The 25,831-nt window shown below is 46.2% G+C and overlaps 1 protein-coding gene across 1 annotated transcript in view; it reads right to left on the bottom strand.

The window, feature by feature from the left end:
* Positions 1 to 24,953, bottom strand: part of TMEM104 (transmembrane protein 104) — a 41,600-nt gene extending 16,647 nt beyond the window's left edge. The window contains exons 1-7 of the mRNA XM_009323747.1: positions 24,874 to 24,953; positions 22,763 to 22,884; positions 20,093 to 20,174; positions 19,048 to 19,147; positions 18,565 to 18,645; positions 13,962 to 14,061; positions 13,072 to 13,180 (exon numbers count right to left, since the gene is read on the bottom strand). Of these exons, the coding sequence (XP_009322022.1) occupies positions 13,072 to 13,180; positions 13,962 to 14,061; positions 18,565 to 18,645; positions 19,048 to 19,147; positions 20,093 to 20,174; positions 22,763 to 22,884; positions 24,874 to 24,918 (639 nt within the window). The 5' untranslated portion in view covers positions 24,919 to 24,953. The remainder of the gene's footprint in view (positions 1 to 13,071; positions 13,181 to 13,961; positions 14,062 to 18,564; positions 18,646 to 19,047; positions 19,148 to 20,092; positions 20,175 to 22,762; positions 22,885 to 24,873) is intronic.
* Between the last annotated feature and the right edge of the window lie 878 nt (positions 24,954 to 25,831).

The raw sequence follows: 25,831 nt of genomic DNA, 5'->3' as shown, positions 1-25,831 counted from the left end.
CGACCCATTAAGTTAATTAGTTTCATAACCTCTCCCTGAGGAAAAAGTAAGCCCAAATAAGCACCTCAGACATATACCCAAACTTTCCACCTGATGTTCTCCAAGCTCAGGTCTCCCCTAGAGGGATATAATTTACAAAGTGCTTCATTGCATGTGCTATTCAAACAATCCAAAACCTACACAGAAAACTGCACCAGTCAGCCCTGCCAGAAATCAAATATGCAGAGCTCTGACACATCAAAAAGCTCTCCCAAGTTTTCCAGTTCACCTCTTGAGCTAGCTGAGATGATTTCTAGGAGTTTATCATTCTCTTCCTAAGCTTCAGCAAATTAACCCAAGGCAGAGTGAGCATAGTCTACTTTGATAAAAGATTTTTCTACTAGTGAAGTGGTTTCCTATTAGAAACAAGCAGGCGTACATGGCTGATTCATTGTTAAGCAAGTTAAGGAAATCCTCCCTTTGGCCAAGAAGGAGCATCAGATCTATCAAATGCTGTTTATATTCACAGGATGGCAGAGAGAAACCTTTACTGTGTTTTTGCACAGACTGGCTGTTAAGCGTGGTTCCCTAATTTCTCTCCAAGCTCCTCCATTAAACAGGAAAGGCTAGACAAGTCACCAGGCTTGCTGTGGAGGGTACGTGGAACCCACATACAGCAACAGATGCAAATTTCTTTACTTTTCCTTCTCTTCTCATGCTCAAAAACAACATGAAGATCCAGCACATTAGTGACCGAAAAAACAGTGTTTTTCTTGCTTTTACCGACAATTCCAGTCAGAAAATTAGAAGCCAGTGAGTGTAGAGGGAAGAACAGCAGCTTGTCACCCTGAATCACACTCTGCCCGGCAGGCTAGCAGGAGCCATGAGCAGCACATCAGCTTGCTCAACCCCTGGGAGGGTCTTCGAATCCATTCCTCCCACCAAGCCAAGCCACAATAGTACTGGCACCAAGGTCTGGGAGCTTCTCTTAGCTGGCTACTCAGCTGACACCACCTTCCCAGCCTCTGCGCCTGTCAGCTCTTAGCATTTCAAAGTGAAAAGCAGGCAGGTCAACTCAAGTCTTCTTGCCGCAGGGGAAACTAGCTGGGGCTTACCGTTGCCTGGAATATATTTTTATATGTATTTATATATTTCTAAAAGGATATTTTATTAAAGCTCTGATGTTAAAACTTGGTTACATAACCTTGTTTATTGGCTTATCTTTGAAAAGCAAAAGTAAGATCAAGCATTAATAGGACATCTGGCTGGTTTTATCAGCTTAGTTTCAGCCAAGAGGACCACCAAGAGAGCTCTCAACCACTAAGTGATGGCCAGCTAAGAGTCTTTCAGACCATACAAACATGCTTTAAGCCAGTCGGAGGGCTGTATTGGCTAAACAGGTTCTTTATTGACCTGAAGGGTCCCATATATCACCCTGAATCCGTACAGTTCAGTAGCTTTCATCTGCTTCCCAGCATACGGCTTTTACAGAAAAAGCCAATACGGCTCAGGAAGCACAATTAGCACCCCAAACGTAGCTGATTCATGTTCTAGATGCAGTAGTTACAGCATTACGGCTAGTACCTGCATACATTCACAAGAGGGCCATCTGAAAACCAGCTTCATTCATAACTGTCATCAGAACTTACTTGTTTTCATGCTCCACAAACTCATCTGTAAGAATTGCGTCTGTCTTTGGTGCTTGCTGAGTAGTGAATTAAAAACAGTAGCTACTGTTTCTTGTTGATTCAGAGCCTGGAAACTTACAGACAGTTGAGTAGAAGCAAGGTATTTACCTGAGCAAAGTGAGACTATGAAGATTAACCTTGTTAAATGCAGCAAATACTCCAGAAGCAGAGCAAAATAAAAAAAGTTTGAGAGGTTTTGGATAAATGCATTTGTGTGGCACAGGGCTATCATACCAATGCAAAGTTAGTAAGTCTCAGATATCAGGCCAAGGATCCCTCAGTTTTAATATGAAGATGGTAAAGAGATGTTGCAGTGCTCTCTCCTTAAATACCTCCCTTTGGGCTGAGGCCCCAACCACCCTTTTCTTTCCTTTTCTTCTCTTCCTCCTCCCAGCCTTCCTCACCCTCATTCAGAACCAGAACTCACCCCAAACCAAATCCTTCCTTGGAGGCTCTTGCTTCCCCTTGATAGAAGAAGTGCCAACATCTCACACAAACTCAGGAGAGTACCAACTCTACCTCTACAGATATTGATGTTTAGGTTTCACAACTGTTGAGCAACAGTACCTCTTCCCCCAAAGAGAGAGTACAGCAAATAACCCTCACTCTAATGGGGAGCAAGCTGACAAAACAAAATGGATCACTCTCCTTGGTAGACTTTGCCACCTTGGCTGGAAAGCTGAGAGTTGAGTGCTTTATACAGGACTATGGGTGCACAGCATTCCCACTGCAAAGCAAGATAACCACAGGAAGATGCAAGCTCTCTCGAATGAGTGCTTCCCAGAGGAAGCTGTGTTTGATTCGGTGCTCAGACACAAGGAAAGTCTCCTTGAGCACGGTAGGAAAAAGCAGACATTTCATACGTGCTGTCAGGAGTGGCAATTCTGACACCCATTCTGCTTCTACAAGACGTCCCTGAGCTCAGAGCTATTTCACAACCCAGATGAGCAGTAGAAGGGACAAACAAAACAATATAACAAAACCAAACTGTGCAAGTATGGAGATCAAACAAGATGTTAGGAGAGCCAGGGACTGGCTGATCTGTTCCCAGCTCAGGTACTCTCCTCTAGAGTGTGTCTAAAGAGACACCTAGGAAAAAAACCCCAAAACTTGGTTTACCAGCACTGACACAGGTCAGAGGTTTTATCCCTGGTTGGAGGCTTGAACCAGACCTATCGTCTTCAGTAGAGTAGTTTCTTATGAATTGGTGTTCCTATTCACATCCTCAGGGAATTTTTAGGGCTGACTTTAGAGAGAAATATTAAATGCAAGGTGCTTTCCTCACTCCCATTTGGGACTCCTAGTTAAAGAAAGCAGAGCTTTGTAACATTTCAGAGCTACTTGCAGCTACACCAACACCTACCCGCAGCCTCTGGTAGCTCCTCTGCATCCACTTCAAGTTGTGACAACTGCTATGCTACCCAACGGCAGGCTCCAGTTGCTCAGGCCAGGGCCTCAGTGCTTTTCAGCTAAAACACATCAAAGGAAAAGGGTCTCGAGTGCAACATGATGCCCCCTCTGCCATCTCTCCTCCTCTTCACTAGGGTGACAAGGCCATGTTTCTCTCCTGCATGAGCTCATATCTCAAGCTAGAGAGACAGATGGCACATCAGTGAGGGCGGCGATCCAAGCTTTCATTGGTAAAGCTTTACCCTTGCAGTGGACAGTACAAATATAAATACACGAAAGGAGTCTGACTGTTGAGGAAGGAGCTTTTTAGAGAGCTGGGAAAAAAAAAAAGCTCAAGATCCACAGCCTCTCAAGGCTGGAGGCAGGGCTGCAGCAGGGGCCACGCTGATAGGCAGCAAGTTATCAGCAGACAAGCAATTATGAAGTTCTTAAAGTTGGTTGAGAAGAGATAAACCAGCAACAGAACAAGGGTTGCTCAAAGAAGTTGAGAGACAAGAGGGATTTTAACCTCCAGACCCCCGTAGAGTCAGGAAGATCACAACGGAGGGAGGATGCAACTGCCAGACATCCCACAAGGAATATTTATAGATAAAGAAACAAGGGCAGTTACGCTTTGAGTACAGCAGGCATCTGCTGCCACAGCAGCTCCGGTAATTAACATGCTGCTCTTGGGATGCCTGGCAGAGGTTTATAGTCATAACTCACATGAAGCATATCACTGGCATTAAGGAGCCCTCACCCACCTTTCTCCCCAGTATCTTGAGTCAGGAAGGAGGTACCCCCCAAGAACTAAGACTTCAGCTGCTGCCAGGCTGGTTTTTGCCAGCAAAGCAAGTGGCATTTCACCCACAGCACCCATTAAGCTGGATGCTGCCGCTCACGGTTCCTGTGCCACAGCGCTGCCAGCACTTCTTCCAAATGGAAGACCTTCTGCAAGAGATGGAAAGAAGCGCCTGTATCCCCAAAGCTACTTAGTTTAGTGAATCCGAGTATGATCTAGGGATTTTCAAAGGTTCTAGTCCAGCACCAGCTGATGGCAGCTTGCTTTTGACCGCCCATCCAGCAAACAAGCGTGCTTGTCCCAGCTGATGTCCTTGCAAGCTATGACGTTGCTGGGCATCCAACACACCAAGGACTAGCTGGCAACTGAGCAGCCTCTACGTGCAGTTCTGGGAGGTCACGGCAGAAGCGGCACATGGACAGCGAGGCAGTACCGGAGGGTGCTGCTCTCCTCTCCCCACCCTGACTCAGGGCCGCAGTCTGTTTCTGGAGCTGGCCCACCTCTGAGCACAAGGAACTTTCCACTTTGGAAAGAACACTCTGGAAAACCAGTTCTTCCTCCTCTTAAAGTGAAGAAATCCAGGTGCAAAGTGTTTTCAGAAAGTCATTCGGTGCAAGGATTGCAGTCCCTGGCACACCTGGGGTGTGCAGGATCACAGCCAGTGGCAAGCTTGCACTCTCCCGGGTAAATACACTTCCATTATCATTTTTCACAAGAGGAAGATGGAGGCCAGCAATAACGCCGAGGTGACTGGCATCTAATTTTTCATCACTGGAGTATTTATGGCACAGCCATTTGCAGCATCTTGTAATCACTTTACCACCACCTTGACCCCTGGCTCCCCCTTATTCTGCATCTCCTAATTGCATCTGAACAAGCAGGAGGGAAGCAGCAAAGTGGATAGATGCAGGAGAGCTGAATGGTTGGGTCTGTGATACTTGGAAGGACAGCAGAGGAGCTGCAGAGCCAGGTCTGGCTGTACCCCCCCACCAGCTTGCTTTGACCTCCCACAGGCTATGAAACAGGAGCCTTCCTCCTTCCTGACACTGGGTAACCTTGAGGAGTCATCCCCCGCTTCCCCAATTTATTAGCATGGTACGAGAGATTAATGAGTTCCCTCCAACAAAGTGTGAAAGCATAATCATTATACACAGACACTGCCCAAAATTCCTGCATATTCATAGCCTCTCCTGGCAGGGTACTGGCAACTACAATAATATTTATATTGACTACAAAAGCCCCCGGGTTAGACAGCATAAAGCAAGGGAGACATGGACCAGCGTGACACGTATGCACAAGAGAGCCCTGCAAACATGTCAAGCCACAGACTGCCAGGGTTAGGAGGTACTTGGGTTCAGCAAGGATGACTGTTCCTGAAGGCCACTAACCCCTTGTCTGCCACAAGGCAAACAGTGCCTCCACCACTAAGCCGTTATTTTTTTCCCCTACAAACTTCTCAATGGAGTTTCACACTATTCTTCAGCTGCCTGGAGGATGTAGTTTCAGGGACAGCATTATCCCCGTTCACTGTTTCAGGCGGGAGTTGCAGCAGCACAAAAGCAAGAGATAAAGACTTGTTGCCTGGAGTTAGCGGGGAGTCTGCTTGCTCCCAGCCTCCTCCTTTGCCTTCCCTGTACAGTGTGCACCAAAGTGGTGCAACAGGCTTCAGAGATCAGCTCTGCCTGAGAGCATTATACCGACTTCAACTTACAAGATAAATCCCAGCTGCGTTATTTGTATTTATAGTCCTGCTTACAGAAGCATGAGCCACGTGTGGGATTTGCTGATGTAGTCCAAAAATCCACATTTTTGGACAAGAGCATCAGTGATCTCACTCAGACATAAAGTGCAATTTAGGAGAACGTTAAGAAGTTGCAGACTTATTTAGCAATATAAAGAGATACCAGTCTGTCCAGAGCTCTTCCCTCTGCAGCCTCTGGTAGTGTTCAGAGTGGCATAACTGCACAGTTCTGCAGCCCTGGTGCCTTCTACCTGTATATGAAGGAACTAATGATAATTTCAGGGGAGGAGAGATCAAGACTGCTGTCTTACTCAGTGAAATCACTGACGTGAATCAGGCAGGCAAAGTCAGACCTCTGTTTAAAAACAAAACTGGTGTTAAAGCACCGAACAAAATACTTGAAAATATGCTGGTGAGAAAAAGGCTTGTATAGCATTTCCCAGGGGAGTGCTTAGCTGACTTAACAGGTCTTCTCCAGTTCTGGTTTCTAGGATGCTGTCACTACCACTGCACAAAATAACACTGCACAGGGGAAATGCATTTATTACTTATTTTCCACAGAATTGTTCCAAAAATGAAAGATCTGTGAGTCTGCTGGAACAGTCTGGTCCAAGAAAGGAATTTTAAAAGGCCCTTTTTAAACCTTTACAACTTGTGTAGTGCATGGGTGATCACAAACAGGTATCGGTTCTGACACCTGCCCTGTTCGGCAGAGATTGGTCTCCAGTATTGAGAGAACAGTGTCAGCTTTGGTGCCTTGCTGCCCAGGTGAGCTTACTCCAAGGGACAGCTTTATTTAGGAAAAGCAGCAGCGTGGCCTCTCAGCCTCACCAGGGTGGCTCTGCAGGGCAGCAAGGGCTGTAGTCTGAGCCCAGTAAACAGCGTTGGTGAGTTCATAACTGCAGGAGTGCACAAAAGCAGAGATATATCTAGAGCCACACTTCTTTGCCCAATTTGTTTAGCTAGCTTACTTCCAAGGTTCATGCCCACCGTCCATCATCACGTAAGTCAAACCAAGCGCTAAAGTGTGCAGGACATTCTTTATGGGGAAGCCAAGTGCATCGGAGCTCACCAATGGCCTCTGCCCATCACAACAGCCACCTTGCTGCTTCTTAAGGGCTGGTAGCACCTGCAGCATATCTGGCCAGGCACACAGCCAGCAGCACAGCACCCTTCCCTTCCACACAGCCCCTGCCAGCCAGCTGGAGGTGGCAGGGGGGAAGGATCGGCCCTTTGGAAAAGCTCAGTGTCCAAGTGACTGCACAATCCAAGCTCCACTTAAGCAAAAAAAAAAACACTTCTCATTGTGAAGTGAACAGACAGCTCTGTGCAGAAAACACATTCCAGTCCCCTGCACTATTGATTTTCCTGTGAAAAGAGACAAGCTAATCCTTTAAACGTAGTTGTTTCAATCCGTGGTCTTGCCATTGCTTCACCATTGTACCAAAGGCTCACTCTCCCACCCGGCCCTAGCAGCAGGGAGGCTTGCCTTCTGGCTGATGTTTCTTTTACTCAAAATGCAATCAGTCACAAAGAAAGTAAGGAAAAAAAAAAACCCCAAACCACACACCAGAAGCTGAACTCCAGCTCTTAGGTCACTAGTACGACAAGTTTATATTCCACTTTCACAACACCGCACTCCTGCCTCTCCCTCCTGCCAGGTCAGGAAAAACCTCTTATTCAAAAGGCCAGTTATTATCTGAAGTTCCCTTTGCATTAGGAAACACGAGGGGTGTGGGAAACTCCAAAAGAGCTAGTTTATCTGTCACAGGCATATGATGAGTGAGCAATCGAAAGAATTTATTGACAAGCCCACAGAAGAAGAATGGACCAGGATGAAGGAGGCAGGATTTATGCCATATTAACAAGGCTGTGTGCCAATTTAAACTTTATTAGTTTCACAGTAAAAAAGCTGAGAATCACCTTCCTGTCCCACATCCAGACACCATTTGTTTTAAATGAACTTGGCTCCTGTCCTTCTTCAACCACTTCAGAGCAAAGCATCAACTTAACTGACCTTACTTTCTGGAAGCTGACTAGATGAGAGGCATGAGAAGACTCCAATCAGCCCCTGAGACCAGGCTTTTAGCCAAGCAAAGCTGTATTTCAGAGGCACCTGTAACAAACAGTTAGGGCTATTGATATTTATGCTTAAGGCAGTACTAATTCCTCTCTTGCCACAGCAATAGCTCAAAACTCAGGTGCCTGTACATACAGAAATGGCATAATATTCTGGACCCTCGAGAGGCTTTTCCCTATTTTGAAGGCTTTCAGAACTGGATCTATGCACAGAGGTAGCAGCCGCCTTTTTTGTACATTTGTTTCTACTTCCATATCAGTATCATAATAAAACGCATCAGAGCATTTGTGGTAGGAAATATAATGCAGTTATCTTTGGCAAGAAGGTCTTACCATGAATAACTTCTTATAGGATATGCAAGGTGACATGCTAATAGTGCCCCAGTCCTGCTGCATCCTACTGTAAGCTGGGGTAACCTGGAACATAACAACACTATAGTGTAAGCAATTTATTTAAACAAGGTGATGGCTTCACACCAGCTGGGTAAACTTCCATCAGCTTTCCTTCCTTTCCCCTGGCTCACCCTGGGATCCCAGGGCAAGCACCCCAAACCTTTTTGACTGATGTGCTGTGAAATCAGCCCTCCCTGCTCCAGACACCTGCCACTGAAGCAGCTACCTTCCCCACTGCTGGCTCTCAAGGTCTCTAGACACTGAGACCTGTAAGAATAAATATCCAGGAGACAGCAGCTGTGACCCATTTATTACCGGATGCTGCTGCAGGGCACAGCTGAAGAAGGCAAGGCAGAGGAAAAGCACTTGCTGCAAAGGGAACAAGCGGAGCAAACCCAGGTGTCCTTGGAAGAAGCACTCTGCTTGCAGCACTGCTCCAGCTCTGTTTCTCCAGCTCCCAGTTGGCAGGAGACAGCATAGATCAAGTGCGGATGTTCAAGTACTGCCATGAGGGCTCCCCTCATATCACTGCTGGGAGGTAAAAAAATAAAACAAAAAACCCACAAAGAAAACCCACAGAGGCCAGAAGGCAGCCCTGAGCTGGAGACGTGGACAGAGAGGCCGCAAGAGTCTTATGCACTGAACAAGCCGATAAAACTGCCCTAGTGCAGGCAAATGTATCTGGAAAGATCCTTTTTGACAACAAAAATCACAGGTACCTTCACCCAGAGAACAGGGTGCACACACACATGCAGCACAGTCAGGGAGGAGAAATGCCGAGGGGGGAAGCAGAGCACGTACACTAGCGGCACAAAGCACGGCGCTTCCAGCTTGTAGCCGAAGAGGGCTGGGAAGGCAGCACCGTGCTGAGGCAGATGGGATCTACATCAACACTTATCAGTTCAGCCTTTGCATTTGCCGATTAAGTTCTGCTGGCACTGAGCAATTTTACATGTCCTCAGACTACCTCCTCACCCCCCTGCACAGCCTCCCGCGGCTGCAGCCCAGACCCGCTCTGGTCGCTGGGTATTCTGATCAGAGCGTCAGGCTGGGGGTGACATTGTCCCCTCCTGAAGAGGGACGGTAAGTGCCTGCAAGCCCGCTCATTTTATTCACTGCACAAGCACGTTTCCAACTGGGATAATCTCCATTAAACCATCTGCGCTCCCATCTTCGCTCGGCCCGCACCCGCTGGGCTGCCTGCGATACTGCAGCATCTGTGAACTGGCAAAAGCGGATGCTGCGTCCCTTTCCCAATCAGCTAAAAAACCAACAGAGACTCAGACAGAACAGATGCACCTGGTAGCTTTGATGCGCTACTGAGCCAGGCTACCAGGAGTACCTGTGCCAGTGCCTCTTCTGAAAGGTGTACGGCTCCCTCTGAGAATTTAAGCCATTTCCTTTCCATCATGGGAAGACACCATGTCCCAAATTGCCAGAAGAGGAGGGATGAGAAGAGAGAAGAGGTTTTAGCTACAACGGCTGCCCTGGTGCAGAAGACAAGTGCCGTTTGCCAGGTCATGAATGCATTTTGGATCAGACACTCTGAATGGCTGCTGATCCCCAGGATTTAATCTCTTATTTATCTCAGTATCTGCTTTCTAGAAACAGGGACTATCATGTCACATTCCTACATCACTGGAACAGAAAGACAAGAAAGTGTTACGATGAGAGATCTGAAACTTAAATCCGCTGCCCCTTCCCCGCAGCCTACACAGAAGACGTCCAGCTGACCTTACAGAAAGCATGATAGAGTGACTGCATTGAAGTGTGAATTCAGCGCAGAGAGAACTCGACCCCGTCCTTAGCACTGCCATCGAGACAGCCAAGGGACTCAGGAGGCACTTCAGCTGTCTAGGACATGGCAGCGTGGTGACGGATCTGAAGCGAAGACAGAAAGCCATCGATCTGCTTTAACTGTAATCAGTGCTTGCCTTCAACAAGGTCGCTGGGCCATCTAACACATGCCTTTCTTCCAGCCGATTTGCCCTGCGTGGTCTTGCCCTCACAGGCGTGGAACAGCACGGCAAGGCTCACCTTTTAAGCCTCCCAGGACTCCTACGGTCCCAAAGAGAAGGCAAATATTAGCAGCAAGTGATGGGACAGGAGCAAAAGTCTATTTCAGTATTTCCTTCACTTATTTGTTTTGCAAGCCTTTATTTTCTAAGGCAATTTACAAACAAGAAGCAAGATAACCATTTGTTCAGACAAAGGTTAATAGGGACCTAGTGGTCTCTGAAGACTCTGCAGTCAGACTTAGGTGTGAAATTTTGGAGTAGCAATAAAGATGCTGCACAGACAAGCAAGTCTCAAGAGAAGCATTTAATCTGTCTAAATATTCTCATTATGTACATAGTTTTCAGCTTCCATTCACAGTGATCAGAGCAGAGACAGCTTCCAGAAGCCTTTTTGGACAATAAACCGTGAAATAGGATTTTTACATCAGTCATTATTCCCCTCTCCACCCCCAGCTTGAAGAGTCAATGTTTGAAATGTTTTTTGTTGAAAAGACATAGCGCTGGGAGAGAAAGAGTCGACAGGAGGAAGGCAGCACGGATCTTTGGCAGCCTGGTGGTACTTGGCACAAGAGAACTCCCATTGGCACCATTTTCCCAGAAAACCTCAAATAGATTATTTCTCCTGGTAATCCAAAAAAGACTTTCTGTGGGGGCATGCACGGAGTAAGAAACATAACAGTACATCCAGAGACCTGCTTCACTGGAAGGGGCAAGAGGTTCCAGTTACATCCACCCATCTTGCTCCTAGAAGTCACTTAAACCTAAATACAGTACTAAGACGAGGTGAGAAAACTAGAGGCAGGCATCTAGGACAAAAGGGCTGATCCAAAAACTCAGCTGCTTTCTTTTGGGATCGCAGTGTCCATCTGTCCCCTTGCCTGCAAAAAGAGACCTTGTTTGTCCACTGAAATGTGGAACCTGAATTATTCCAACAAGCAAGAGTTCAAAAAAAGAAAAAGTCAAGAAAACAGAGCAAGTTCTCTATGGGTATGATCCCCTGGGACCAAGAGAATAGCTACGCTCTTGACGCATCTCACCCCTCCTCGCTTTCACGTTGCCTTTTCCCCTTCAGACAGGCAGGTTTCAGCTTTTCTTGCATGTTCAAGACTCCACTTCTATACACAAGAAGCTTGGACAAAATTTGTAGAGGCAGTTACAGTGTTTTGCTATTAAACTTTTGCTTGAAGTCAAGCAACTTCCTGCCCCAGCCCTCCCATCCCCAGGTTTCTCTCAGAAAGTTTAAGAGCTCTAACTACTGGTCACTAGTTGTCCATATTGCAAACAGGACAGCGGAAGGGAAAATATTAACCAGCACAGTCACTTCAGAGGCAGCCCAAACTTGAAGACGGTGTCAGTACTGCAGTCTGAACGTTTTAGAAATGACTACATCTTATCCCTCTCTAGGGGAAGTCATCATCATCTTTGTTTTCTGGAGAATAAAACCACACGGGTCAAGCAGGGAGTGGGACCAGCAGAGCTGGAGGTAGAACAAGTCCCAGTTTACTCCCATACTCATCCACTACGAAGCATTAGAGACCTTAACAGAAAACCACAACTCTGAGGTGATGCTGACACCCAGCACCCTCCTGAAAAAAGTGATTGTGGGAACCGTTCCCCTCCAGCAACCCACTACAGACTGGTATGTTCTCCCACAAACAATCCCTCCCTACTTCTAAGGGGGAGCAGAGAAAAGCACTGAAACCCTCATCCCAACTACTGAGCAGGGAAGGATTAACCACTACCAAAGACTTTGCAGACATTTATTCTCCAAATCCACAAGAGGAGACAAGCAGAGGAAAAAGCTCCTCTGAGAGTTATGTACACCAACAGCAAGTCTAATGCTTATACAGGCTTAATTTTTTTTAATTTTTCAAGTCCTAACAACAATTATCTTCATGAATTATAGACATAATATCTGAGAGATGCAGGCAGTAATTAATGCATGTCTGCCTTTTCTGACTAGCTCCTTCTGCTGGGTCAGGGAGAGTTATTGAAATTCAGGAAGGAAATCTTCAATCTTCCGGAAGTTTTAAAGAAACAGACCAAGACACAATTTAATAAAGCAGTAATATTTCTCTTAAATAATTAACTAGGCTTTGACATTCACTAATATTTCTGAGGCCCAGCTCTTACTTTTGCAATAATGCTGGAACAAGTACACTCAGGGATATGATCCACTACATGTCCAAAATCTACTAACTGCAAAATTGCTTCAAGTAGTCTTTACCCCTGGATTTCTCTGCACACACGGCCACCTTCACTCTTTTTTCTTAAAATTCTCAGCGAGACCCTTAACAGAAGCCACACTATGCAGCACTTGCATACCTCCCTCTTCTCATTTTGCCCTACTGACATCTGTCTCCAGGTACAAGCGCTCGACTCTCCCCAAGCTCAAGAGAAGCAGTGTTTATCATCCTTTGGGAAAAACCTCGGTTTCACAGCAGAACCACAGCACAGTAATAGATGCAATAGACAATCCTAAACTAGACAGAAAGCTATTACTAAAACAGCATACAGCACTGGATGTTAAGTGGGCTGTTTCCATTGTCTCTGAAAAAGCAGATTCTCCTGCAGCATAAACAATTTTATTCACATAAAGAATGCACTCAAGAGAGCTTAAGATACTCCAGTATATTGACAACAATTACATCAAAGCATCAATTACTTAGCCAGCCACTGAAAAAACCCCCACCCTTTGGCATGGACATATCACCTGCTTAAGCAATATAAAATTACACAACAAGGACAGAACTCTACTTAAACTCGAAGTTGTAAGGATCGTTCTGATGGCCACCAAGTTAAAACACAGCCATGTCACCACGAATAGAGAGGGGGTATTTGGCCAAAAAGGTCAGACTGAACCGAAAGCTTCACACCTCTGTTGTTCACTTGAACTATGTTATCTCTACAGGAAAAAAATCCCTGTCCACTAGAAGCGAAGTTTAAATGGAAATAACGGTCATTCCAGTTTCAGAAACTCACCAGATACAGCCTGTAAGCATCAATCCGTCGAATTGGCCCCCAGCACTTGTCCGTATCGTTATACTTTGTGCCATCTCCAACACTGCAAGAATGGTTGCCAGTGGCACTGCTGGAGGGAGGGAGAAACAAAAGACACTAATTAACTCCTAGCAGTTGTCTTCCCCCTCTCCTGCGTTCAAGAAAGAAGAACGATCAGAGACCTGACGTGTCCATTCCTCCTCTCCCTCCCTGAACACCCTCCCTCCTTATATGTTCTGGACTGTGTAACAGAGCAAGTCAACGAGTACCATACATTTAAAGGCAAATTCTTGAATTGCCTGCAGTTATTTACAAGTTTGGTCATTTGGTGATCAAGCTAGCAAGTTTAGGTCATATATGGATCACTGAAGTTTTCCATTTCCAAGTCATGAGTCCAAATCCAGCCCAGCCCAGATTTGATCAATCTGTTTCTTTGAGAAAGGAACTGCTCTCAGTCCAGAGCTAAGTCCATGTAACATCACCACTCGCTGGTCGCAGGCTTGGTAAGCATCACACCTCTCAGCTCTTAGCCAAAGAGACAGAGAAGCTGAAATATCGCACAGAGTATTGCAACCAAACTACTGAGCAACAAGTCCCATGTCTGCAAGTGCTGAAGCTGGATGTACTTCACACCTGAGGACTCATCTGAAATCAGGTCAGCTACTCTCCAGGCAGGCAGCAGGCACTTGGGTGGGGAATATAAAACATCTTCACCTTCCCACCCACAAGTGATGAGCTGTCCTTGAGTCATTTCTCCACTCCGTTCTTCAGGAAGTAGAGCTGACCCCACTCAGGACTTATCAGCCCATCAAATCCAAAAGCCTGCTCTCTTCTCTGTTAGCACACAACCCCACAGCAGTAAGCACACTTACCAGGTCACTTGCATGAGAGAGACCGGTACAGCTGCTGCGTAGATTGCCAGGTCTCCGTAGAGGTAGATAATTATGCAGAAATAGAAGAGGTTGACACCCACTGCAGGAAAAGGAAATATTGTACAGAGACAGCAGAGTACACAGGGACTCCTGAACTCTGCACTGCAAATACACAAAACTTTTGCGAGGCCTTAAAAATAAATCACCATTTGCCTCCATAGTTTACTTCTTTCTGCAGCAAACTCCACCCAAGGGTCACATCAGCAGCTTCGGGAACTTAGCCACAGCACAGGAACTGACGGGGCACAAAGTGCCTCAGAGCTCAACCCTGCCTCCTTCAATACCTGGCCCTGACACAGGCCCTCTAGTTCAAGCCCATCCTCCAGTTGCTGGTCAAGACCAACAGGTCTCACATAAGTCATCTGTCAGATGAAGCTGTCAACTTGGAACAGCCACAGGCAAACATCTAGCTGATGCTCACGGACTTGGTGTGAGCACAGCTGGACAAACAGTGAAATGAAGAGAGAAGATGCTTTTAGTCTCTGCCGATTCCAAACCCTCTGCTTGCAAACCTGCAGGACCTTCACATTAGGTATTTGGCCCCGCAGAGCTCAGGTTCCACAGGGTTGAAATGGAGCTGCTTTGGGAGATGCCTTACCATCAGCAACTTGAGCCAAGGTTCAAACCCGCAAAGCTTTAAACCTCTGTTTCTGCAGCCCTCTTACTCTACTGCCACAGTGTATGCTGTTCCTGCCCCATACTGTTTTCTTGGGTGTTTTGGTTTTGGTTTTTTTTCCCCAGGCTTGCTCTGCCTTCACATGAGATTAAAAAAGTCTTACACAAGTTAATTGGGTGCACAGGACAGTCTTACTGGGGCACAACAAGACACTGCTGTGGAGGGCTAAAATCTGCAGGGATAAAGAACTGCTTGATGAGATACCAGGATTCTTTTCTTCCAAGCAAGTCAGTATAAATCTCACCAAGGAAAAACAAACTGGAACATATTTTAGTTCAGAGACAGGTGAGCTACAAAAAAAAAAGCCTCAGATTTGTTTCATTTAGGAAGTTGACATTGAAGGAAAACAGCTCAAGGAACCTGCCCATACTTTCAAGTTGCGATGCCTCCTGATGCTTAATCCTAATGCAGCTTGGGCAAATCAATTCACCTCTCCAATCCCCGCGTGTGACAACTATCAAACAAGGACACCATTACTGCAGGAATGTGGCCTAATATTTCTACAGTGCTTGAATGCCCCAGAGTTTTACCATGTTTTGCCATCATACTGCCCCTGGATCTCTGGATGTCAGGAAACATTAATAGGCATTTGCCTTCGTTTAAATAAATTATTCAATATGCTGTGCCTACTTAGCATAAAACATTCCTAAAAAAGGGCTGTACTGGGAAAGCAGCAAGAAAACTTTCCTGCTTCTGTAAAGCAGCACACTAAGGCCAGTATTCTAGAGTTGTTCCTGGTTTGTCTAAACAGACAAATGGAGATCTTACAGAAATTGTCAGATCATTTCATATAGTTCCCTCCTTGTTTTCTTCCTCTGTGAAAGATTTAAGATGGCTTCACAGTTAAGGAGCCTCTACATTTTTCTGAAGATGGCAACAATCTACCTACCAGTTTTCTCCAATTTCATATTAAAAAGGGTTGAAGATTATAACAAATAACTGACATAAGACAGAAGCTGCAAGACACACTAAGCACAGGACTAGACAGATTCTTATATAGATTCTGTTTTGGGGATCTGCTACTGATCTCAGGCCTCAGCTGCCCCCCCGACACACACACACACAAAATAAGGCTAACACGACCAGCTAAGCCACAGCAGCACATATTATACCCCCGTTCCAGTGCCAACTTCTCTGTCTGTGGGAAGTCCAGGTGACAGTCCTCTCCCAAACTCATCCTCTCGAAGGCAGGAAGACTTTAGCGTCAGTTCTTTTATAAACTGCTATTGACCCTCCCTGATCAATACTTTCATTACTGGACACAAAACGGGAAAAAAAAAATCAATGACTTCCTGTGAGGAAACAGCATGATAGATGTGCCCAGAATTCATTATTGCAATAAATGACTGCTCGGTCCCAGAAGAAAGCACCCAACGTTGCGGGGGCGGAGGCAGAAAGCCGTTCTTCAGAGCCAGCTCTTTTGAAAAAGCACACAGGCCCCTCACAGCCTAAACCTAAGTCAGCTCCCTTCAAGAAAGCAGACAGTCTGAAATTGAGATTTATCCCCAGCTTACCTCCCAGGACTGCAGATTCAAATCCTGTCAGATTGTTGAAAAAAAAAAAAAAATCAGTCAAGAGAAAGGAGCAGAGAACTCACTAGAAATCAGAGGCTTTGAGGTCTACTGCAAAGCTTTCACCAGCCTTCCCTCTGAAGGCTGTAAAGCCCTCAGATACCTTGGGTTTGGATCCGTGTTTCGTATGTTGTGAGCAAAAACCCACTCAGACACTTGCAAGCTGTGAAACTGCAGACGTTGGCGCTTGGAGCCGGGACTTCCCAAGCGTGGCTCAGTTTCTCAGCCCTAGGCAGTAGCAACCGGTCACTGAGCAACTGCCCTTATTCAAGGCCTTTCTGTGCAACTGTCAGAAGGAAGCACCTCAGTACGGATCTGCAGAGGGAGGTACTTAACTTGTCTTGTCTCTTCTCTGTAACCACTCAGCAGACCAGAGCATGTCTCTGAAGGAGGACTCAACAACAGCATAGGGATGGAGCCTCACTGCTGAGCACAAAGGAAGGGAAAGCAGCAAACGAGTTACAGCTGCCCCAGACCCTTCGCTGTGTGCACCTCATCTCATCTGGAAGTCACAAGTTGTTTCAAGCTATGGTCTGCAGCCTCTTCCAGCCCCCTTCCTGCAGAGAGATTCATCCCTTTGCACTGGGCTGAGTAGGTCCTGGGGAGGGTTCCTAACACAGAAATCAGGTAACTCCGGCTAAAGCAACATTAAGAAGAGGGATTAAGATTTAGAGTACTAAGCAGTTTATGCCCCTTTGCTAGGAAGCATACATCAGTGCCTGACGGGAGAGAGGACGTGTATTTCCAGCACCCTCTACTGGCTGAGCAGCAGCCAGCGTCAAGGCAGAGAGGTCTAGAAGGCAACTGCCCAACGCCTGGCTGGCTTTGGGGGGTCGTTACCATCTCCCCCTGTGAAGCACATGCAAAGCAGGGGCCTTCTGGAACTTGCTTATGGTAGCACTCTGCCTCCTGTGATCCCCCAGCCCTCCTGCAGCTGAGCAGGCCTCTACAGCTGAATCCTCAGCAACACTGCTAAGCCCTGTTATAAGGCACTGGCTCTCAAAGCACTTCCCAAATACTACTCCCCAGAGGATGACTGAGACAGGGAAGTGTTCACGGTGTTTTACAGATGGCAAAGCATGCAAGCAAGAAAACCTGCCTAAAGTCAGAGCAGCCCAGTGCTACAGGGACGACTAGGAACAAGACATTTCCAAGTCTCCAGCCCACGCTCAAGTCACCTCTCCTCTTCTCTGACTAGAAAAGTGGCAGCCTTATCCAAGGTGGATTATTTTGATAGTCTTAAGCGATTTAAATCTACAAAGGCCGAGAAGAGGCATGCAGGGAAATTAAAAAGTTTTTTCAATTGGACTTTAAAAATCAGAAATAATATAGTTCAAGGAATCTTCACTGCTTAAGCCCAGCTGTCCTTCAGAGGCAACAGTCTTACACCGGCATAAAGCTGATGTAATGTAGTGGAAAAAACCAGCCCATCGCATCTTTGTAAGGTGGCCAGTGAACAAGAGAAAATGTTACTTTCCACAAGAAATGGGGCCTGACAGGCTCAAAATTGCACAGCCATGGTGTCTGATGATTTTCTGGCTCTGCACAGCATTTCAAATACACTGTTTTACAAGTTTCAGAATACCTAACATGGTAGCTTGCATTTCTATCGCATGCAGCAATGGATATGGCTTTATTAGAGTAGGGTTACAAGTTTGTTCCCTGGCATACAAGACACATTTAAACGCAAAGACAAGACAGCTGCCTATCATATGCACATCAGGGACCCTTTCAGCAGTTCACGTCCCAGCAGCTCTCTTGGCGACTCCCCAGACACACGCAACTCCCAAAAGCTCTCCCCAGAAGCCTCTCTCCTTCAGACTGATACTTACAGGGTTCAGGGAAGCCCAAACATCTTATTCTCAAATGCTACCACCAACATGGAACGAGCAAATACTACAGCTGGGTTCTACTGCTTTAGACAGTGGAGATCACAGAGGACAGATGCAGTTCAGAGTTGGGTTAAGGGCAGTCAGAAAAGGCACTGACTTACACTTCCCTGTCTCAAGAAACTGGGCCCATAACCTGCAGTATTTTGACTAGTTCCACTACCACCACAGCACCCTCCCCTTCATGCAGGTTCTGGCCCACCTGGCCCGTAAATACTCTACTTTGTAGAAACATCATACAGGGGGATTAATACAGTCCACAGAGAGAAAGAATGATACTTTTGGGCAGAATCATCACAAAAATCAGGATGCAAACCCACACTGAGAGGCACACAAACTTAAGGAAAAGCCATACACACAGTGTGCAGGAGGACCTGAAGGGACATTTGAAAATGTGAATCACTTACCTTTATTGAAGAACATGGAAGCCATCTGGCCCATTTCCACCCTCTCAGTGATTTCAAAGATATTGGGTGAGCCACGTCTCTCTGCAAGTTGAAAACAAGAAGTGTTTCAACCAGTCCCTCCAATAAACCCAGAGGCCAGACACTCAGGAAGCTCTAGCAACAGTTTGAAGGACAGTATGTATGACTCCACAGCTGCAGAGTCACTGGTCCAATTACTCTGCTGAAGTTAGTTTAAAAATGTTTTCAAAGTAAGTTGTTCTCATCTTAGTGACCTAGAAGGAAAAGATCTTTATCAGACTGCAGAAGGTGAACCGAATTCTCAATGAGTCTTATCTTGCAAGTGCTAAGGACTTTGGGATGTGAGCATGTGGAATTAAGAGTGAAACGGACAGAAGAGTACTTCTCCACTTGCTGGAGCCCACTAGGACGCTGTCTGCAGAGAAGAGGTCTTGGATCCAGTGAAAGCACCAACTGGGTACTTACGAACTGACAGGATAGGTCGTGTCTCTGCTCGCTCATAGCCATCTTGGAGGAGAACGTCACTGTCAGATACTCCAGAGGAAGAATCCTCATCCTCGTCATCCTCCTGGAAGAAAAGACCAGACCACTGCTGAGATGTCTGCTACCACAATACAGGCTGTGGCACCACCAGTGTCATGGCCTCATCGCCAAAAGCAGAGGAAGGTCTGAAAGAGGGATGAGCAGGACACGCAAGCAAAGGCAATACCAGGGAGCCCTTGGCCCAGGCTTGGGATGCTGTGGAGAGCAGAAGAGGGCACTAGCAGAGCAGGCTGAAGTGAGTGACAGGCTCTGCTGTCCTAGCCTATGTCATGCACACAGCAGTGTCCAATTCATGTAGTGATATGTGGCACAAGGAAGTCAGAAACTTCCAGCAGATCCGCAGGGTTGCAGAACTGGTAGAAAAAAAATCCAAACATATATAGTCTTAGCTAGTCAGAGCAGACAGGTCTAGCTCCTAACTCCAACCCACTAACATACAGGCAGGGATCTAAATCAGTGCAAACAATTATGACTTGCACTGATCCAGAAAAGCCACTAAAGCCAGGATCCAAAAAGCCACAAGTAAGTTTTACAGCAAGGACATACTTCAGGACTGTCCACTCCCCGCGATACAGCCCAAGTGACAGCAAGGACATTCCAGCCTGTCCCAGTTAAATGACCTGAGATCAGCAAGAATTTGTAGACCTCAGCATACTCCAAATGGCACCAATATATTGGCTGCCACCTCTCCACATTCACTGAGCAGCGCTTCTGGGCAAGGAGAGCACAATCAGTAAGAAATGTGAACAGCGTAAGAGATTTTTCAAAGCAGGAGCAGAAAATCCTGTCTTTAATGAGCAACCCCACAGGGAACTAACAGCCATATTTTATATGGCAGAGTTAAGTACAGCAGAAATTTTTTCCTTTAGAGTTATTAATGAGGCAAGGCAAAGATACAGAGGAATCTCAGGCAAGTCCTACAGGATAAAAGAACAGGAGAAAATGGAAAATTAAACCCCACACAAACCTTGCGTTTCTCCATTCTCTTCCATCGCAGCTGGGCGTTTGCAGCAGCCATGGCTTCCACCACAAAGGTCGTAGTCATATAGCTAGAGAGAAATTAAATTGATATCAATAATAGTCAAGAACTGTCACTGAAGGGAGATGGAGAATTATTCCTGTCTGTTTGCAGGAGCAAACCAACAAACCAAAACAACCCTTTCACCAGCTCCCCCCACACACTGCGGTTTTGGTACAGTGTTTCATCTCAGTTTGCTGCTCCCTTCTGTTCTTGAGATTAAGGTGTTCAAGCAGACCACAAAATGCAGTAAAATATAACATGCCTTCAGATATAAGACGACCCTTTAGATATCTGAAAGGCACCTTCCCAGTGTTTCTGTGGGTTGAAGAAGGCAAGAGGACTTCCCCCTTTGTTAGAAAGCAAGCTTCCTTCTTCTTTTTAGGGCCTAGGATGAACACAGTACTATTCCGAAGCTTATCTATTAGAGCCTGTGGCAAAGGTACTGTGGTCCCCTAAAGAATCTTACAAATGGCATCGGAAGCAAAGCAGCAATACAAGGCCAAGGAGCAGATCACACGTGCATGCATGTACACTTTGCTGAAGGCCAGGGGAAAAGCTGTCCAGGGAGACAGCGAGTGCCACTAATGTAAGGAATATCATCATCTCAGCTAAAAACAGTCCTGTAGTTAAAAAAAAAACCACCCCAAACCTCAAATCAATCTTATTTAAGGCTTTAAAGTGGTTTCTCACTGCTTCAGGAACTGGACTCACTTATCAACCTCAAATGAGAGATTAATTTTGCAAGAATAAAAGAAAGCAGCCCTGTCCTGAGGCCCGTGTAGCAATTTCTGCCCACTCTTCTTGCACTGAAGGGTCCCCAGCGGGCATGAGGAAGTCACGAGCACCAGAACAAAAACAACAGGGCAACGCAGCTCCCAAGGCACGCAGTACTTTGAGCTGCGTCTTCTCACTTTAAGCCAGTGCAGTTTTGGTACACAGGTTCGGAGGTTTGTGCTCTTCTGCTGACCTTGGCGGATTGTCTGCTGGTGTTGAGTTTCATACACTGAATTCAGGCTTTTAAACTAATGTATCTAAAAGGAATTGCTTTCAAAGTTCCCAGTTACCGGTACTCCCACAGTTTACATTTTATCAAGCCTTTGCAGCATACAGCTTTGAGGTGGGGAACTTACAAGCATTACTACAGTCAGTACCGACCATACAGTACCTCTATATAGCAGCACTTAACAGATCCTAAAAGCATTGCCTCTAAATCAAAGGCACACTCAGGCTGACAGAGCTGGTTACTGACAAGAAAGGAACTTCTAAATGCCATTCTTACAAATGGCAGGAGGGGATTTTGTTTTATTTTAAAATGAAGCAAGAGCAAACGGGGATTCACAGCCCATCAGAAGATGGCAATTCTATTAATAACTACTTAGACATCAGTGCTGTATCAACAGCCTTCAGCTCCACCTGCTGCTCCAGCAGGGAGACATCTGGGCAGGAGCTCATGGCAAGCCAGTGTGAAAATCATGAGACCAGCTCCAAGGTCTCGAGCAGCAAAGGTGTGTGGGGGAATAAGACGGGCCCAGCTATACAGTGATTTGTTTTCCTGACACTCTTGCGGCTGCCCAGAGCATTGCCAGAAGCCAAGAGGAAGCTAACACAACAGGTCTGCATCACATCTGCAAGTCACAAAGCAGAGAAACAACCCCACGTCACCCGTGACCTGGTTGGTGTTTGGGGAACTGATCTGCCACAGAGGCAACTGTGGGATTGTGCTGGTTTTGGCTGGGATAGAGTCAATTTTCTTCCCAGTACCTAGTGTGGGGCTGTGTTTTGGATTTGTGCTGGAAACAGTGTTGATAACACAGGGATGTATTAGCTATTGCTGAGCAGTGCTGACACAGAGCCAAGGCCTTTTCTGCTCCTCACCCCACCCCACCAGCAAGGAGGCTGGGGGGGCACAAGAAGTTGGGAGGGGGCACAGCCGGGACAGCTGACCCCAACTGACCACAGGGATATCCCACACCATATGACATCATGCTCAGCATATAAAGCTGGGGGAAGAAGAAGGAAGGGGGGGACGTTCGGAGTGATGGCGTTTGTCTTCCCCAGTCACCGTTACGCATGATGGAGCCCTGCTGTCCTGGAGATGGCTGAACACCTGCCTGCCCGTGGGAACCAGTGAATGAATTCCTGGTTTTGCTTTGCTTGCCTGCGCGGCTTTTGCTTTACCTATTAAACTGTCTTTATCTCAACCCACAAGTTTTCTTGCTTTTACTCTTCCAATTTTCTCCCCCATCCCACCGGGGAGAGCGAGCGAGCGGGCGGCTGTGTGGGCCTTAGTTGCCGGCTGGGGTTAAACCACGACAGGGATGTATCCACAGCGAGGACAGCGTCAAAAAAGGAAGCTGGGAGAAAGGTCCCAGAAGACTCTGGACTGGAGAAAGTCTTTCCCATCAATCAGGAAACGGGATGTAGCACCACTGCAGGCAGGCAGTCAGAAAATGCATCCCTCCAAATAAGGTCCACAGGCAACACAACTGCAGAGACCAATGCTCAGGCAGGAGAGGGACAGAATCACTCAGAAAAGCAGCAAAGGTCTTAGCACTGTCCTTAAGCCCCACCCAACCGAACCCCCCAACCCCCTAAAGACACGTACTCATGTCCTACCTCATAAATCCCAGGAACATTAGGAGAACGAGGCTGACGAGCCACCCTGCTGTCGCAAAGGCCTTCGGCATGGTTAGGGCTCCTGTTCCGACGATGAGGTTGAACATGTAAACCAGGCCAACCTGCAATCGTCCACGTAATCCAACATGAGAGGTTGCAGCTGTGCCAGAGATCACCCAAGACACCTCACATACGTACTGATTTAAATGGGGAGAGCAATCTTTGAGCAAGCAGGGTGGGAGCAAGCCTATGCTAGAAATAAATATAGGAGGGGACGGATAACCAAAGAGAACAAAGTTGTCAGCACAAAATGCCAGGACATTTCTGGAGAAACTCATATTCCTCCCCATTCTTCTATTATTTTTAATTTTTTTTTTCTTTCTAACTTTTAAAGTTAAAAAGCACGTGAGCTTTTTGTTTGTTTGTTTTCAAATCCATTACCTTCTACCAGAAGGGTTGGGGTCTCTCTGTGTTTTCTAAACTGAACCTAAGTAGTTATGATTACATATGTAACTTACCTTTCAGAATCTCTTGTTCTTCTTTATTCTTAGTCAAGCAGAAAATACCCAAACAGAACTCTAATTCAAAGCCTGCTTGCCATTTTACCAGTGAGCAGCTGAGCACATTCCGAAGAAGGGATTTTACTTCTGGAAGGGAAAGGATTTTGTCCTCTCTGGCAATGAGCTTTTTTCTGCCCAGGGGCAAAAGATAACTGTGCACCTGCACAGGACACACACCCCCCAACTATAGATTTACCTGAACTCAAGATCAAAAATTACCCCAAAGTTGTTTTTTTTGTTTCTGTACAGGTCAGCGTCTCTCCAGAGAAGAGCCAGTAAAGAACTGTGTCTGCGTACACTTTTCTGGGTGTGGAGCAATTAATATCAGGAGAACTATTCCCCAGAGATCCTGCGAGCACTCCTGCCCTTCATTCACTGACATAAGCACAGCAAATTCATCTTTTGACGAGTTTCCCAGAACGACGGAAAAAAAAAAAAAAATCAGGCATTGCAGCTTGCAGGCAAGTTCTTTTCATTCAGCTGGCAGAGCTGTCATTCCCCGAGCACAACTCAAGTGCCCAGGGCCATGGCTTACTCTTCAGCAAAGGATTCTTGAAAAAAAACCACCTCAGGTGATTTTCCTTGACTTTGGTCAAGTAGACAGAGATGAGAATGGTGCCCGTGTGTTCAGTCTGGCTAGACATCATCAGGAGGATAGAGTCATAGCCTTTGAGATTAGACTCTAGGCAATTCATGCAACACTAACATAACAACATGAGAGCAGGTGACACTAATCCTTTAGGGTCCAGACGTCCCAGTTACTGTCTTGTTCTCTATTTCCTCAGTTGTGACCTATTTCTGCAGCCTAATATCCCGTTCTTCTGAATTCAGTCATTAACATGGGGATGGAAGTTTTAAAGCATTTGAAAGCCAACACACAGATTTCAGGAGCGGTTCTGTCTTTAGTCATCTGCGAGCTCACTTCAGAAAAAAAGTGTATGCAAAGCGCTGTTTTTAAGAGCTGACACAATATGAACACCACTGGCTACGAAAACCAGTATTTCCAGTAACATGGTAGAACAGTAATTGGCTCTGCAGTTTCACGGGACACCACATTACAAGGAAGAAACGTCTTGATTACTGGTTATAAGTGAAGTGGTTTAAAACAAATTACTACAACAGCTACAAATAAGTAAACTTTAAGAAATTCAGAGGAAAACGTTACATAAAGTAAAGAAAGAGAAGCAAAGTGGGATAGTTTCCATGTCACGATCCCCCCTGTTTATGCTAGCTTAAATTTGGGTTGATGAAAACATTAACGAAATATAAGGAAAGTGGGTAGAAGGGTGCAAGAGCTGGTATGGGGCATGAAGCTCTCTTTAACACTTTTAGAACTATACCTTAACCAGACATCATCCCTTCACAGTACTTAAAGGGATTTGTGACATAAAAAGCCCTCCAAGGACAAGCGTTTTTAAGTACCCTTTGACCTTCATCATATCTTGAAACACTGAAATTATGTCTATGGGGAAGCAGAAAATGAAAACACAACGTTGAGAAAAGAGCATTTCGCAAAGGCTTCTGAGCAAAACCACAAGCAGCAGTACTTACATAGGGAGAGTAAAGCTCTCCTGTATCAGTAATGCCACCAGCCATGTTGAGGACGGTGGGGAGGCTCAGAGCAAGGCGAGGAAGGTGTTTTCAGGAGGGCGTTTTCAACTTCTATTGCCTTCAACCTAGGGAAACATCATAAAGTTGTGTTAGCTTTGTCGGAGAGGGGAGGAACTCACGAGTCAGCCTTGCACTTGGGACAGATATACCCCACTCACCGGCAACGCTCGCTTCAATACTCTACCGAAAAGTTCTCATACCTGTTAAACTAGTTTAGAAGGAACCAAAAGGCCCTGCCCTTTCACAGCACGTGATAACCAAACTTCACCTTCCCCAAACAGCCAGAGGGGCTGTTTCAGACACTAAAACCTCAAGAGGAAGAATGCCTGCCTTGAGGATGATCTCATACCGCTGCTTCTCACGCAGCTACTGCTCTTAGAGAGCACGTGCCTCCTGCAAATCAGAGCAGTAAAAAAAACAGCCTACAGTCTCTCCCCATGATCTCGAGTAAAGAAATAAGCAGACAAATGAAAATACTGGACCTATGAAAAAACAAACAAACCAACCAACCAAGAAGTTTTCTTACATGTACCAAGGTTTCCAAAGCAGAAGTATTTGGGGAACTTCGCGTTGTCTTAGAAAAACTAAAGGGGAGAGGGAGAACCCAAGCCTTCCGAAAGGTTTCGGAGTCAGTAAATAATTAGGCATAGTTGAACTGTTTAAGAGCTTTATCAAATTCCTCATACTTCTACATATGCTCCTGCTTAGCCACACCAACTGGGACAAACCACCAGCACAAACTTCACAAGCTAAGAGCACCACTAAACCCCAACCAGTTCGCAAGCTCACACACAGGCGCCAGACGACCGAAACCAGCCAGGCAGCACAGCTCACTGCGGGCACAACCAGACCGGCCCTCGGAAGAAGAGGCCAAACGTCCTCCTTCGTAACAGACCTC

This window comes from Pygoscelis adeliae, unplaced genomic scaffold (genome assembly GCF_000699105.1).
Source record: "Pygoscelis adeliae isolate BGI_AS28 unplaced genomic scaffold, ASM69910v1 Scaffold75, whole genome shotgun sequence".
Lineage (NCBI taxonomy): Eukaryota > Metazoa > Chordata > Aves > Sphenisciformes > Spheniscidae > Pygoscelis > Pygoscelis adeliae.
The sequence above is the reverse complement of the archived record's forward strand: the minus strand, read 5'-3'. Positions and strand labels throughout refer to the sequence as shown.